The following is a 16,962-nucleotide window of genomic DNA, read 5'->3' as shown; positions in this document are numbered from 1 at the left end:
TTATACTTTCGTTTTGTAACACATGTCCGAATCCTCGTTCGAAACATTTGAATAAATAAAACAAAATCAGAGAACAGATGCTGTATATTGCACAAGTAGCAAATGATATAAAAATGTCAAACACTCACCTCATGATTGCTCCGCCGTTGCCCGATGCCTTCCAAGCCTCGTCTTCCTCTCAGATTTCCTTGTTGCCCTTGCACAACACACTCACTCGCGAAAATCATCGATCGCGCGAAATTTCGGACACTCCCGTACGCGATGTCAAGTACCGCGAAACGCACGAAATATTATTAACAAATATCGCGTGACTTTCTGTCGTACAAACGATATTTTGCAATCGCGATCGCGTCTTGGAAATTGATAACGCGAAAGTAATACGACGCACGGAGCGACTCTAGACGCTGCCTGCCGGCACGACGTTCGGCGAGCGAATGATGACGCGGCGACCTTCAGGTAAACAATGGCCCGCGTAACGTCGTACGATACCGCGCCGAGAAAAAAACAATAACGAACGTTGAGAGTTTGTTGTCCCGCCTACGAAATTGAAAATTCTGTTCTCAATAGTTTACGTTACTTTGTTCCGTGACTGTTACTACGTTTTGTGCATCATTTTGCGAAGTTATTGGTATTGATTAAATTAACGATTAATTCGGTTCAATCGAGAAAATGTTTCGTAACAAAAATCGTTGTTACTTAAATTCTAATTACTAAAATTAGAGATTTTACCTCGATAGTTGATGCATACAAACGTATATTACTAAATTACAAATCTTCATTTATTATGAGCAAAAATTATCGAATTATTTACTTTAATAATAATATAAATTGGTATTAAATTATTCGAAATAGCATTGCGCGCGCTATTTGGTTTTAATTTATATTAATTTATGATCTTCTTCACACATTAAGATTTTTTTCATGTGAAGAAGAGGTAATCTGACGTTGACACTCTGTTAAAATGCATATTGCGTGATCTCCTCACTGACAGCTACTCGCAGCAGAAAGCCAAGCGAGAAAATCAGTATCGCGGAACAGCGTCAATAATTAAATCTCCTATATATCTTTTTCAAAAGAAAATTAGTTATCGTTGCATCTCATTAGAAGAATAAGAATTTCTTTTATTTTCCTTCATTCAATTAGATATTTAACTTTAACTTCTTTTTCTTTAACTTTTTGTTTAGTCTCTAACTTTTTTAAGTATATTTTTGCACAACTGTCAAAATTCACATGCGAGCTGAAGCATGACACGAATCCAAAAGAGAAGTGAAGCACATCGCACTTCGAGAAAGCCAATCGACATCGCGGAAAAGTGGTATCAACTGTACGATATTAACGACGTTCACGCCGTTAACATCTCTTTTTTAGAAAGGGAGGAATTTCGAGCATAATACGTTAATAAATAATAAATAAAATTATAAATAAAATTATGTCTTGAAATCTGAGTTAAAGATCATCTACTGTATAGTGTAAATACACACAAATACGCAACCCTTGTTAGATAATTTTTATCGAGGCAGATTTTTTATTTACTCTGAAAAAAGCTGATCTGTGGACCTGTCTCAATTAAAGCATTCTTTTCCTCGGCTCAATGAGGAATTGAGTTATCTTGAAACATACAGTACATCTCGACGAGGCGTAGCAACGTCTATCGAGGGCTCGTAAAAATAAACGTTTAATAATCAGAGTGAGAAATTGGCGCGGCGAGTTCGCACGCCACGCAGGCGCAAACCGCGAGCATCTCCGTGCGTTTCTCGGGGTAGTTTCGATCGTCCGGGGGATGAACTATGCCGTGCTGCCGCCCGAGACGCCTCTACCTCGTGCGTTGCTCCCGTGCGATGCTGCGTGAAACGAGAACTCTCGCGCCGCCGTCGTTTCGTGACAGTGACACGCCTGCGGTGCGCGTGGTGCCGGTCCGTCACGATTGCATAATCGTCAATCGAGTGTCAGCCGTCGGCGACCGGGAGAGGCAACCTCGCGGTCCAAGCGGGATTCTGTGATCGCGCGTCGTCGCCGGAGAGGATGCACCGACCGTGGTCGAGGCGAGAGCACCCGCTGGCTCGGTCGACGGCAAAATCGGACGGGCCCGAGTACGAGCCTGCGAAACTTCATTGACGAATCTCGGGTCATCGGCGACCATCCCCGCGTCGCGAGCTCGTTTCTCCTCGGGAAGCAATACACGTAAAGCAATACTGGCGCGTGGACCACGTCCGACACGCCACGACCGTCTCCACATTCGCGCCGCCGTCGTCGTCTCGTTGTCGTCGACTGTAAATATCCAAGGGAAATGATAATAGTGCGACGACGTCCGACAACGGTGCCGTCTGAGACGCATGCGTTCGCCGAATCCGAGTGCAATTAATGGATCGGATCTAGAGGAGCTAGGCGTGCGCAATCCAAAGAAGATCCGAAGGGAGAGGATCGAGGATCGAAAAGCGTTCGCCGAATCCGAGTGCAATTAATGGATCGGATCTAGAGGGGCTAGGCGTGCGCAATCCAAAGAAGATCCGAAGGGAGAGGATCGAGGATCGAAAAAGATCGGTCCGCCACGAAACGCAAATCCGTTGTCAATCAACGAAGTACAATCTAGAATAATTGTTAACAATCAAAACCGGAACGTAGAGCCTCGAGGCGAGTCCTCAGATCTCGAACTTATACACCAGAGCGGTCCCTCCGCTCTTTCTGATACAAATCCTACACTTATCCGCGACGAGGCGAATCAAAATTGCACTCGTAGCAGCGTTCCTTTCGCGCGAAGCATCGGAAATGCAGCTCGTCGAGATTACGCCTGTTACAATCCCCGACTCTGCGGTACTTGAAGAATAGCGCGTGTCACATCAGTATGATCGGTCGTTCGATATATTGCGGGATACATATGTACGTGAGCTACAACGAGTTACGTAATACGCCTACCTATAAAGTAAATAGGCTACAATAGGCGTCCCGGGGGAGGATAAAGGGGAAGATGAAATCGAATCCGAAATTGTTGTTTGATTAGTGGAGCGAGGAGACAGGAATATCTGGTGAACAACGAGGCTCTTTTATTAATAGTCTAGTCAACTGAGACTGAGCGACACTCGGGGGTTTTTAGATATAAAAATCTAGATTAAAATCGTGATAGATTTTACAAAGGGAAAAGTTCATTGCCATTTAACAATATACCGTACGCACCGAGGCAGATAAGGAAAAGGGAGATAGAAACGAGAGAAGCCAAAGTACGATCGCATGTGCGAGCGTGGTTGGTAAACGACAGAATTGAATTCGTCTTAATTAACCTTAGAAGGCTCAAACAATGAAATCGCGACGGAGTTAACGACAGCCGGCGCGGTGCAAGTTGTGAGGAATTTTTTGCGAATCACCGATAACCATAGGTACAAAAACTGCGAGCGGCTGGAGGAGGCGAAGCCTCCCGCCGCACAAGCATTATCGTAAGTATTAAAAGTTTTGCAAAATATTTTATCATCCGCCCGTCATCCATCATTTCTGTGCCTTATATTCTACATTTGTTTGCAATTTATCTTATTCGTATTATTTACGTAATATGATTTATTACGTTATTACAATTATATATTGTAATAACAATAGTAATGTAGTCAAATTTTATAATTTATAGATATTATACATTCAAGAGCTGTGTCCTGCATTCTTAAGTAGAGTATTGAATATATTTTACGTAATGAAATTTTCCTCTTGCACTCATTTCTGTTGTCTTCCTCATAGCATTGTGTTTATTTTGCGAAAAATTACGTTCAACATTTTTTTTTAGAAATTTAAATATCACGTAAAAATTATTAATTATATGATAGTTTTCCGAAAGTTCACTTAACTCACTCTCGCAAACAAAAGCATCGATTAGTTGATTATATACGTGCATTTTACGTTATACACGAGCTAAAAGTAATTAAAAACTTGGATCAAAACCTGTACCTACGCGTAATTAAAGTCCCCATGCTATAACCCTGTCGTGAGATAATAATGGCCAGACACCTTTTAAACTGTAACGTGACAATTTGTATACATTTAATTTGATTAACACGTCCACTTTTTAGCCCTACAATTTCGCACGTGATTATGGAAAACATAAAAATACATGACTTCATATAAATCGATAATTTCATTTAAAAAATGTACCTATTGAAGAATCTATAAGCAGCACAGTGCATTATATAGTTTAAGATTCGACAAAATTTTACGTAAATTATAACTAAAGAATTGTATGCATAAAAATGAAAGAATTACATATGACATATGTTTCTCAAATTTAAAAAGTATATACATTTTTTAAATGCCACCTCGATATAACCGAAATTTTCTATATGCATCTATACGTGTAGATATATACACATATATACATATATATATACATATATGGTCGTTGATCCCTGGTTAGAAGAGACAGTACTCCGGAGTTTCTCGTCAGTCGATCGGCGAACTTCGACCACGAAGGTCGTCTGAGCGCGGCGATAAATGCGACGCGAATATTCGCCGTTCGCCGCGAGTGCAATGTTCTAATTGCAATTAAATCTGATGGATCGCACGAAGGACAATGAGTTCCCACCGAGTTCGATCTTGCACGCGAATAAACGGCTTTTGGGTAAACGCGATTTGAGATTCGTTTGTCAATACACGTGACGTCCCCGATAAGTTCGACCGTACAGAATGCATGTGAGATATTTTTATTTTTATTCTGCAAAATGTCACCAAAGATCGATATCCACTTTATTTCAGATTTTCTCACCCCCATACGCGAAGACACAAAGTTTTCCCCGTGATTTGAATGTAACCGGGCTTCGTTGAGACACTTGACACTGTGACGCGCGTCTTATTGCAAGGACGTTTAATTCTCGGAACTGATATAATTATTTAATCCTGAATTGGAAACTGATTTCTGTTAGAAAACATTTTCGTTATAAGCATCCGCCGGTGCTTTTATTTATACGGCGGCGTGGGCCGGCGCATCGTGCTCGAAAGAGCGAGATAAAATCTCATATGGGCATCCATAATTACACGTCGATTTGTTATGCGGAAGCAATATCGCGAGCTTTCAACCAATTTGTAATCACTGTATCATTACAAATGTCATCACACGCATACACATATGTTTTGCATATGGATGCATTACTTTAAATTTCATACATTAATATTTCATAAAATCGTAAAGCTCTGATCGCTGTGCACACACATTTTCGCATGCAGCGTCCTCGCCGGTTAGCGCTCTATTTATCTTTTTTCATGAAATTACACGCTTAAATTAAATTCTCTCAGCCGCGGACGCCGTGCAAACGTTGTTTCATTCCTGCGTACGTGATCATAAAGTAATTTTACGATTCGAAATACTTGCAAAGACAAATGAATCCCCGCGCGAAAGGTAGGTACATGGTACACTATGATTTATGGATGGCATGGGCCCCGCCTAAAAATATTCTCTCGCTTCATGAATAATATATTTTTACGGCGGAGGACTAGAGTAACTTGCTGCAAAGTCGGCAAAACAAATGTCACGAACATCTCTCTCGTAAACCTCTTTTTTTCTCTCTCGAGCTCTCGCGTCTCGCGAGGCGATCTTCCAGCTCGACTGTCGCGTAAAGTTCGTTCCGCAACGGATCCGTCTGAATATTGTTAACTAATTCATTTGTTCCATCGGGCCGCGAGCGAGTCCCCGCCGCGGACCTGTCATATTTGAAAATTATGTCCGCGGAAGGAACGAGAAGCGCGATAATTCTCTGATACCTTTTGCCACGTGCATATTAATTAGACTCGAATATTTATCAATGTTAATTGTGCGCCACGTGGACCGATTCTTCGCGAGTGCCTCGCTTTTGTTTCGCGTTAATGTATTCGAACGCGGAGCAGGCTTCTGAGTTTAATACTGATGGCAGGCTTGATTATAACGAATGCTCTTTGTGTAAAATACAGTTCTTGTACTTTGAATAACTTTGGTTAATCATACGATATTGTACACTCCCGACGTTTCATCAAAATTGCATAATTTGCAGAACTTTAACGCACGCATCGCGAGAAGCGTTCGGGGCGGGGTTTACCCCCGTTGCGATATATTCCAGGAACTCAAGGTCTCATAGTTAAGGAATAAAACGTCACATATGAGCAACAAGTTCCCATCGGTATTGTTTGTCGCGTGTTATTTGCGCGTACGAAATTCCGCCACCTCTGTCGCAGAGCTGGACCTCGATTTTTTGGAGAGAAGAGGCGGAAATACAATAACTTACGAAGGCGCCGAAGGAGGATCGAAAGAGGAGGACAGCCCCGCGGACACATTAGATCGCGTTAAAGTCATCTTCCTGGGTGCACCCGGCGTGGGAAAGACGAGCATAATCCGAGTAAGATTTAATGGACCCGATTGCATCTCTCAGCCAGACGTTACTTTTACGTTGCCTTGCGTGGAACTGCTCTTTGCAATCTCTCTCCTCCTGCAAATCTCTCAATCTTTTGAATATTAAACGTGCAGCTGGGTACATCGGAATTCTACTGAACTGATTATCTTAATTAGAAGATACTTTAATTAATATAAAATCTACGGATCTGGACATTATGAATGTGTTCCATCAGTCTTATTTTTTGTAACGTGATAAACAGGGGGTTGGGAAAGTTAAAGTATAGAAGAATCTAGTTAGAGTTATAGTCTCTTCGCTAAAAATGTGACTAGTTACAGTTACTGAAAAAGTAACGAATAGTTACTTTGCAGTTACTTCCTTGCAATGAAAATAAAAAGTATCAAATCTGCATTTTGAATTGTAAAGCGTCGACAAAGGCGTTTGTGCGCAAGTGCAAAGCCTAATGCGATCTGTGGAGGTTTAAAAAATATATAAAGTAACTGTTAATGTAACTGAGTTAAGTTACAGATGGAGAGAAAGTAACGAAGTTAAATTAGAGTTACCAAAAACAAGTAACTGAAGTGACGAGTTACTGCCCAACCCTGATTATATAAATATATTCTATCGGTCTCAATTTTATGTAATCGTTATCAGTCCGGCGAAAAACGAAGGCGCGGTGACAATTTCGCAAATATCTCGCGCGAGAATGCAATTATACACGCTGGTCGTACGATCGACGGGAATCTTTATCAGAGTCTTTTGCTTCAAAGCCAGAGGAAGGAAACAAATCGCGGAGACGAGTCGCTCGGACGCTCCGTTCATTTCCGATAATAGTTTCCGCTTATCGATGACGACGATTATCGGCTCTCTGAGGAAATTAAAAGGCAGGACGAATATCCTAAGGAAGCTGGGTCGCTTTTGACATTTCCTTTAATGGTCGAAATTCAAGCTCGAACACCTGATTTCGCGGGGCAGCGCTCGATCGATTTTCGAAGCTTCGTGTCAGCGATTGTCTTCACGAATCCGCAATTTTTGCTTCCAGCAATTCGTCTGGAGCGAGTTTTCCGAGGAGTACAGACCGACCGAGAGGCGGGAGACGTTTTATCCGAGTGTCGTGCTGGCCGATCGATTATACGAACTCAAGATCACCGATCTGCCTACCATCCCGTACTTCCCGGTCAGCTCGCACCTGGAATGGACGGACTTCCGTTATTACGGGCTACGGAGCGCGACAGCGTATGTGCTCGTGTTTGATCTCAGCAATCAGGACACATTTCAGGTACTCACAATCGGAGATTCAATGTTTAAAGCGCGAGAAATTGCGAGCGGTCCACTCGCGAGGACGGCAACTTCTGCTCCGGAGAAACGCCGTCGGAAACACGGCGAAGCCGCGGCTCGCGCTTATCTTTCTTGCAAAAGTTTTTCTCGCGAGCTCCCTTTTCTTTCTCGCGAAAGCCGTCACGACTTCCGACTTCGAGTCGCGTCAAAGTTGCCGGCATAAAAGTTTGATTATCTGGATGTTTGTCTGGGTGACGAGAGATGGTCTCTCGAGGACAAGACGTAAGACAAGTTAGCTGACGTTAAATCGATTTTACTAATAATAAGTCAAAATGAAAAAACGTAACGCGACGTTGACAACATTGTTACAACGACGGGATAAAATGGTACAATAAGTAATTAATGGCCACGGAGAACGAGAGATCTCTCTAACAATAAGTCGTATTTACCCGCTTGCTTTGAAAGTATTCTAACTTCTGACCTTAAAACCGTTCACGCGCAAGTTTGACATAATCAATTTAAATAAATATATTTAATTTAAAAAAATATATATAATTTAACTCTCTTTCATGACCGAGTCAATTTTTTGTGAGACGCAAATTTATAGTCGACTAAACTGGCAAGAGATTAGATTATTAAAACGAGAAGAGAGGCTCGACGTTGGTCGTTTCGACCAAATTACAGGTCCTTATCAAGTAGAACCATAACCGGCTCTACAGCCCCTGGCCTTCACAACAAATGGCCTCCATCCGAGGCTCATTGTGTGTATTCGCAACAGTGAATTTTTACGGTGAGGGGTTGTTAGCCTCTCGCCAACCTCCTTTTCGAAGGACGGGGATATGTGTGGCAGGATACTCTCGGTAGTTGCCACTTACTCTCCGAGAGAGAGGGAGCGTCCGAAAAAAATCAGCGGTACTCGTGGGTGGATTTGAACTCGGATCCTCTCAAGCAGCGCACATTTCTCTGCGCCACCCCGAGTCGAAATTTTGGCCCTATGTTGAACCTTTAATTCTATTATGCAGTAGGACCTAAGACAGTAAAAGAGGTCGAACTGCAAGAACAAAATTTACTCCTACTTTAAAACTGGTGTCGGAAATTTCTGCTTTTGCCAATTTAGCATTAAAGTAGGTCCTTTTAAGTAGGAACCAAAGTAAATTTTTAAAATTAAAGATTCAAGGGAGGAGTAAAAAATATAATGTCACCAAAGTAGGCTATTGCTGGTCTATGTAGGTGTATAATCAGCTAAGTAGGTGTAAATTATCCTTAAAAGTGTCAAAAAAGTACCAAAATTTCGACTCGGGATGCTCGCCACTATCATTTAGAATACACTTATGTTTTTTGGTCGACTGTACATTTGCGACTTATTTTTATTCATTACTGGCGACAATAAGCACCGATGCATTGTTAATCTTTTTTACTTTAAATTTTTGTTGACGTAATGTTATCTCAGTAATAGAATGCATGCTGAATCTTTTTAAATTTTGCAAGTGGGACTTGTACGTTCCAGTGGTTGTGAAAAGGTTAAAATACCGTACTGATTTTCAATTAACCTTTCCATGCGTCTGACTCTTCTTCAAATGGAAAACATATCTATTTCAATCATTTGTGGATCTTATCGTGCAAATAGCTCTTTATGTTTTATAATAGTATTTATGATAATATTTTTTGATTAAAGTTTAAGCGGGCCCTTTTTAACGATTCAATTCAACAGAGATGAAATATTTTTGCAAACACGCTGACATACGCGGCCCGCCGGACGTGAATGAGTTAATGCGTCAGTCTCGTATGTTTTTCTTTCATTTCCGATGTGTTCAGTACATCAGAACGTTACGCGAGCAAATCTACGAGGCGCGCGACATGAGAGGCGTACCCCTGCTGGTGGTCGGGAACAAGCAGGACGAACTGTCGCAGACCGTCGCTTCCGGGACCAGGTACCGAGACATCGTGAACCTCGTCCGGAAGCATTGGAGATGCGGTTACGTCGAGTGCAGTGCCAGATTTAACTGTCGCGTGGTGCAGGTGCGCGTAATACATTATTTATTAATCTGCCCACCGCCAATCTGCATCTCATTCGTATCAAGATTAACTTGGCTCCCTTAGAATTTTAATGCGCGCTTCAATTACCGTTCATATTTAGCATTTAATACCACAATTGCGGCGCGTAACGCGATCACTGAAGTTCCCCGCTGGGGAAAAATCGAGCAGAGCCTGCCGTTGAAAGTAAGCTCGGGATTTTCGGAAACCCGTCGTTTCGAATTTTCTCAAGTCACTTGCTCATTTTTTTAAGTAAAGTCTGCAGTTATTACGTTTGTCGATCTATCATGTTCGCCTGTTAAAGAAGCTAAGAGACTGTCAAGTTACGCAAACTGGTATTGTATCTTTTGATGGTCGACAGGTATTTCGGGAACTGATGAAGAGCATACAGTCCATAGAAGGTAGGCCAAACTCGCCGTCACCCGCGGCCATGCAACCGATGCGGTCCCATCCCCACGACACCAGCGAGCGGTGCATTCTTCTCTGACATTAAGACTAAACCGCTTCCCTGTTACGAGGCAGTCGATTACACAATGCATCGTCTCGTGTCGTGCGCCGCACTTGTCTGCGGAGCAGCGACACTAGAGCGACGAGGACTCGCTCGGCGAAGAGCAACGTCGCTCACGAGAGAATCCGCGGGAGAATCGAGAGCGGCGGACGTCGTATCGGGGTGAACTCCTCTAAGGCTGCGAGTCGAACGTACGCGATTACGCGAGCGAGTGGACGAGCGATTTCGAAATAAGCGACAATAATAATCGAGATTTAACGCGCGTCAACGGCGAATCCGCTGCGACACGCGAATTAATCGCCCCTTGAATCGTATTTATCGGAGATTTCGTAATCTAACGAGGGGGAGGGGGAGTCTTGTGTACTGAAATCTCGGCAAGGATCCTTTCAACGAAAAGGATCTGTCTCCTGCAGTACGTTCACACTTTTGTATTCACGTTAGTCGCATTCGCACGTTTAACGAGTTTCCTCCTACGTAGACCGTCGATTATGACGATAACAATTATAATTTTGTAGGCAGATTCAATTTTGCGCGGTGAAGTTACTTTCGCGCGTCCGTCGAAGCTACGTGTTTACCGATTTTCGAACGAGTCCCGGACGGAACGGGATCGTGCGTAGAAATTAACACACGTGTTAGATTGCTCAGAAGAACAATTGTTAAATAGCGTAAGAGTTAGGGGGGGGAAAAAGATAAACTACGATACTAAAAGCGAGGCAAGAAGGTAGGCGAAATGCAGCGCGGAACTCCTCTCAGCTCAACCCTCTCCCGCGTTCGGCCTAATTATATTCACGCTGTAGGTAGGTACCCGGCGGGGACGAAGCAATAGTACATATACATACACACATATATTTTACTATGCTGTTAAGAGAGTTAATCGGTTATTGATCTTAACGTTAAGAACGATCAGTCGATCGCGAGGAACGTGTAATCGTTATTATATTATCGAGATGTTGTATACACATAGATTGTACCGGCATGTATCGTGTGTTAGCGTTGTTACCGTTTGTATGTACTCTAAGACGGATGCTACGTGCACCTAATTTCTACCATAGGTCTCTCTCTCGCGATAAGACGCATCCCCGGGACTTGTCGTTTGCGACACACCAGCGAGAGAAAGAGAAAGAGAGAGGGGAGGGAAGAGAGAGAGAGCGTCACCGACATTATTATCTGTTACGTTTGAACGCTCGAACGCACGTGTTAAAACGTCACACGACAGCGGCATAAAAGATACGTAAGATCGCTCAATTTGCACAAACGCAAGTTAAAAATTAACCGATTTTTTAACCGGCGCGGCGAATGCCATGCGACGGCACGGGCGCGACCGGCAGGGTGATATGTGATCCCTTGTTTTGTATGCACATGCACGACGTTCACAATAAAAAAATCAGTGAGACATTAGCCGTGAGCTGTCATTTTCTATTCTACGCGTGCCGCCCGGTGTCCACTTCTGCCAATGTAGATAAGCTTCGATCTCGCGATTGTAACCTACTTTACCAATTCTTAGAATTATCTCCATTTCTACCAGTGCGGATTAAATTTTAATCTCGGTTCAATCATTTTTTTTATCCTTCTCTAGTTCCAAAAATTGGAAAGAGATAAGAAGCAAGTTAAACCCAGATTAAAGTTAATCTACATCGGTAGGACATTAATGTAATGTGTTAATTATTAATTAAAGAATGATTTAACCATTAACTAACTTATCAAGAGAATGGAGCGACCTACCCTAAAATGTGAAAGTAAGGATAATGTTAAATGACACGCGCGTAATGATAAAAAGCAAGTTAAACCGAGATGAAAGTTAATCTACGTTGGTAGAAATGGACATTAATGTAATGTGTTAATTATTAATTAAAAAAGTGATTTAACTATTAACTAACTTATCAAGAGAATGGAGCAACCTACCCGAAATGGAAAAACAAACGTTTGGCGAAACCGAGCCTTACTTGCATAATACTTTTCAGCACGATATGTCGAGTATGGAAGTCCTTCCTCAATGGAAGAATGACTTGAAGTACGAGCGCAAAAACAGCGAAACAGCAAACTCGGAAGTTCTCTCGCTTCTGCTTTTTTTTCAGGCTGAACATGTCAAAATGCCTCCGAGATGACTCGACGTGAGAAAATTCTTCGTTCGGTTTAACGCGAAAGATAAATTCAAGTATTACGACAGAGAGTTCACCGTCGCTACTCCGTCCCGCGTAAATACATCTTCCGCGTAGCGTATTACCCGTCAATTCGGGTTCACGATTAAATAAATTATTACGAAAGATGTTACGTCTGTCAAGAGGACTCCGGTGTCACAGAGTCCATCCGCTCGCTCCGTGGGACGGGAGGAGGAGTTGCGTCACGCAGTTTCCCGGCGATGGACGGGCCAGCTCTGGAAGCACCGGGGACCGGCGCGTACTGACGGTTGGAACTAATTTATTAAAGTACGCGATATCGCGCGTGCGAACTAATTCGCAAGATTCGCGCGTCCATTCTATTCGCGACGTCGTCTGTAATCCGCGCGAGGGACGCGCAAACAGCCGTCTGACGAGCGCAACGAATCTGTCGCCCTAAGGTGAGCAAGACGAGGGGGGAGCCCAGCGCGTCCACGAGTCTGAAGGAAGCCCTCTGCGAGAAGATCCCCGTGCACCACGATCTTCTGAGAAACTTTCGATTTCACTTCGGCCCGAGCGTCGTTGGTCAGATCACGGTCGAGGACCTGTACGCGGGACTGAGCGATGTGAGGACCATCGTCCGGGAAACCTCGGAGCTCGACCCTAAGCACGGTGTAATAATCGCAGAATATGTAATCGCCAAGTCGTTTTAAAGTCACCTGTCGTCTGCCAGTACTTGCGTCACATAAACGTGTCTCGAAGAGATTGATTAAAGGAGCGGTACCATGAATTTTTCATCTTGTTTGCGGATTCTGTCGTATTTCAAACTTATCTCCTATTTCGTTTAAGAGATTTACTGAAGGTAAAAATGCAATAGATAAGTTGGCACCTTATATTAAACTCACTACAGTTTTTGGAGTGAAAATACCGCCACGGAGTGAAATGTTCACTCTACTGGAGTAAATCTAATATTCTCACTCCACGAACTTTAGAGAGATTACATAGGTATATTATCTATCAAATGTGTGTACGTAAGAGATTGTAAACTTATAATTTTATGTATTTACGAAAATTTTCATTTTCGCAAATTCCACAGAGGATGTGTTTAAATTGTTAAAAGTCTCCAGCACAGGTTACACAATCCCACCCTTCGAAACTTGAAAATTGAAACTTTTTCAGATCGTGTACCGTGGACTGACTATACCGGAAGTGATCGCTCTCTTACCTCGTGAGGGAAGCTCGCCGAGCGCGGAGGCTGTGTTTTGGCTGCTCTTGACCGGTGACATCCCGACGCAGCAGCAAACCGCTTCGTTGATCGCCGACTGGACATCGCGACGTAAAAAATGTACGGAATGGTGGTCGGGTCCGCGGGGTGAAACGATAGCTTCCGTTCTGCGTTCGATGCCCGAGACAACTGCGCCCTTGCACAGGCTGTCGGTCGCGCTCACGATTTTCGATGTCAGCAAACAGACGAAGGAGGCCATAAAGCACGGTGCTATGCCGTACACTTATTGGGAGGTAGTTGGAGAACCTAGACATAAAAGAAATTGCTATTAGAAATATACCAAGGATTATTCATTGAAATCAACATTGCGAGTAACCAAAGTATTTCCCTTGCGATGAAATACGTGACAAAATATTAATAAGAGTGGAAAGTATTGAAGATAGTTAGGATTAAGGATCGTCTACGATGGATGAAGTTAGCCTGGCGTAAGAAGTAAGAGTAGGAGTAAAGAAACGAATCATTTCCATTTCTTACTCCTACTTCAGCACTGACGCTTACTCTCGGCGTCAGTTTACACTGATAAGTAAAAGTTATGGTTTTCTTCTTACTGCTCACTTCCAATGTAGACGGTCCTTCGGAGAAAAATTAAAATACTAGAATCTTGTGATAGCAATAGCGAAAAGTATCTGCATGAAATATCAAAGTTCGTATCTCCATTTCTAGAAGTAAATTGTACAATCGCACGTGCGAACTGTTATAATTCAGGCGAATTAGCGGAGAAAAATTATGATGTAATTTTCTCGTATAGCATTGCAGAAAATTATTATCTACCATGTATTAGCACACAATGTTTCTTCGGTTTTAAGTACACCTATGAAGACGGTATGGAATTTCTTGCAACCTTACCAGCGATCATCGGCCTGATTGCCAGGGGCCAGGCGCTGACAAATGTGACCGGTGACGGCGATTGGGTGCAATTTTTGTTAGATTGTATGAGCAACGAGAGCTTCGACGGCCGAAGATCGTCGATCGCGGATTTTCTCAGGCTATACGTCACTTTAAACGCGTACGTAATCGCAATTTCTCGTTGTGCCTACTAGAAATCTTTATTTCCAGTAAAAATGATCTGAAATACGAGTACACCAAACATAGAGGAGAGTTCTATTATGAGATAAGGTCCTAATATGGCACCATGGTTTCCGCCATGGATTTATTGCCATTGGAGTGAAATCTGTTTAGTGGAAAATGGATTGTTAGATCGTGTAATCGTTGCGGAAAAAGATTTGTCATTGAATTTGGACGTTGAAAACCTGCTATCTCATATCAGAATCCTGTCTCATAGTAGAGGACTTTTCTCTACACGGAGAGAATTTTCTTTTAAAATTTACCCTGAAAATCATGTAATTGTAGAACAAACATGGCATTTTAAACAACTTTGTGAGTTTTTTTGAAATTTTACCATACATTTTACTAGTAAACTGTATACCAAGTATAATTAGTAGTAAAAAGTATTGTAAAATTTCAAAAAACTCTCATCAAGTTCTTCAAAATGCCACGTTGTCGCACGATTATATGATTTTCAAGATAAATCTTAAGAGAAAATTTTCTCGGTGTAATTATAGCAAATATTAATTTATATTTCATGAATAAAACAAAATTTCCATAAACAAAAGATAGAAACGTATTTTGGGTGGCAACAGTAGCAATGTAACTGTGAAATTGCAATATTTAAAAAAAATTGAGTATAAGAGGAAGAATTGCGAGCGAATTTTTAACAATCCACCTTCACAGTGACGACGATGGCGGGGCTCCGATCGCTCATGTTACGCAAATTTTGGGTTCAACTGATCTCCATATAAATGAGGTATTAGCGAGCACCGTTTTGGCGTACGCCGACGAGCCTAAAAGTGGAACAATGTTGGAGGTAAAGCGATATATGTAATAATTTATTTCGGCGTTTCTTATATTCATAATCTGCTAAATATATATTGCGCGAAGTGGAAAGAGTTGCAGACGAAGATCAAGAACACGCTAGGCCGAACGTGGACGGAAAACGCCTTGAAAGCCTGCGTGCTGAATTTGTGGAACAAGGACAGGCTGACGGGACACAAGGAGGCCGACTTCTGCGATCCACGATACACTGCGCTCTTGCACTACGCCAAGCAATGTCTGCCCGATAATTCAGAAGTGAAGGTAAATTCGCACAGCGCGAGAATGTTCATTCTTACAGAAGAAGAAAAATATAAGCGGGCAAAACTTCGCAGCTCTCGCAGGACATCACGCGGATATTGAGGTCGACGATGAGGAGACCGAAGAGGAGGGTTTACCCAGAGCAGAATGCCCTGGCTCCGGTTATTTTTCAGGTAGAACGTTTTTTTTTACGCCGGAAACTACATTTCGACGCGCAAAAACATCCGATCAGGCCCATCTTCGTATTGCTAGTTTATTTGATTTGCATGTATAATTCAGAATAATCTCGTTTCTTTTATCTATGCAAATTTACATTGCCGTGGTTCTGTCATCTAAATTATCCACACACACACACCGTCAATTTTTAATACTTTACAAGTACAAAGTCGATTTTTTAGAAATATAAAATTCCCAGTGGGAAATGATTCGTTGATCGATGTCGAAACGATGTCGAATCGACGTCAATTTGACGTTGTCGATGTCGAATCGATATCGTTTCGACATCGATCGACGAAAACATTTCTTCTGGCATCGGTCGCGTTGCCCCAACAACTTATGTCGATTTTCACCGACGCAGATTAACTTTGATCTCGGTTTAATTTACTTTTTATCTCTTTCTAGTTTCAGGAATTGGAAAAAGATAAAGGCTTGCAATTAAACAGGGATTGAAGTTAGTCTGCATCGGCAGAAATGGACGTTAATCAATTTCCCGTGATAACTTCTCTGTCCAGTATTACGGGCTGGAAGACATGAGGCTCAATCAGACGATACTTTACATGGCGCGGGCCTTGGGGACGATCGCCTCGATCATATGGACGAGGGTGGTGAACGCGCCTGTCGAGCATCCGATATCGCGCTGCACTCACACCTACGTAGAAACGATTCGGGATGACGGCGTGAAGAAGCGGAAGCGCCGAACGCCAAAGTAAAATCCGAAGCAAATCCGAGCGTTCAAGGCACTCACCTAAGTAAACCTGCGAACAACTTTATTTCTCCATGACTACGTTTCCGCCGAGGGTCAGAGTCGGGCTAGAGTCGGGTCAGAATCGGGTTGGGGTGAGCGTTTTTGCGGTGGAAACACCAAACCCCAAGCCGATTCTGACCCGGTTTGGTGTTTCCACCGTAAAAACGCTCACCCCAACCCGATTCTGACCCGCTTCCACCATGGTCCATGTAATCCTGTCGCGCGCGCGTTTTCACTTTTCGAGACGCGTGTCGACATCTACACGGCGGCGCCGGTACTCTCCGGCGAAACGCGCGGGCGCGTCGGTAAGGGTAGGTTTCTCGCGCGGGGGGGGG

General features: G+C 42.9%; 1 protein-coding gene across 8 annotated transcripts in view; it reads right to left on the bottom strand.

Annotated features, from left to right (window-relative positions):
* LOC105561666 overlaps window positions 1–16,962 on the bottom strand; it is a 40,169-nt gene that overhangs the window by 18,693 nt on the left and 4,514 nt on the right. For all 8 annotated transcript variants that reach the window (XM_012011843.1, XM_012011844.1, XM_012011842.1 and 5 more), the window contains one exon: window positions 13,474–13,779. In XM_012011843.1, coding sequence (XP_011867233.1) covers window positions 13,474–13,732 — 259 coding nt within the window. In that variant the 5' untranslated portion in view covers window positions 13,733–13,779. The remainder of the gene's footprint in view (window positions 1–13,473; window positions 13,780–16,962) is intronic.

Source organism: Vollenhovia emeryi, unplaced genomic scaffold (assembly GCF_000949405.1).
Source record: "Vollenhovia emeryi isolate VEMERY1.0 unplaced genomic scaffold, V.emery_V1.0 DF939203.1, whole genome shotgun sequence".
In the NCBI taxonomy this organism is placed as follows: Eukaryota; Metazoa; Arthropoda; class Insecta; order Hymenoptera; family Formicidae; genus Vollenhovia; species Vollenhovia emeryi.
The sequence above is the reverse complement of the archived record's forward strand: the minus strand, read 5'-3'. Positions and strand labels throughout refer to the sequence as shown.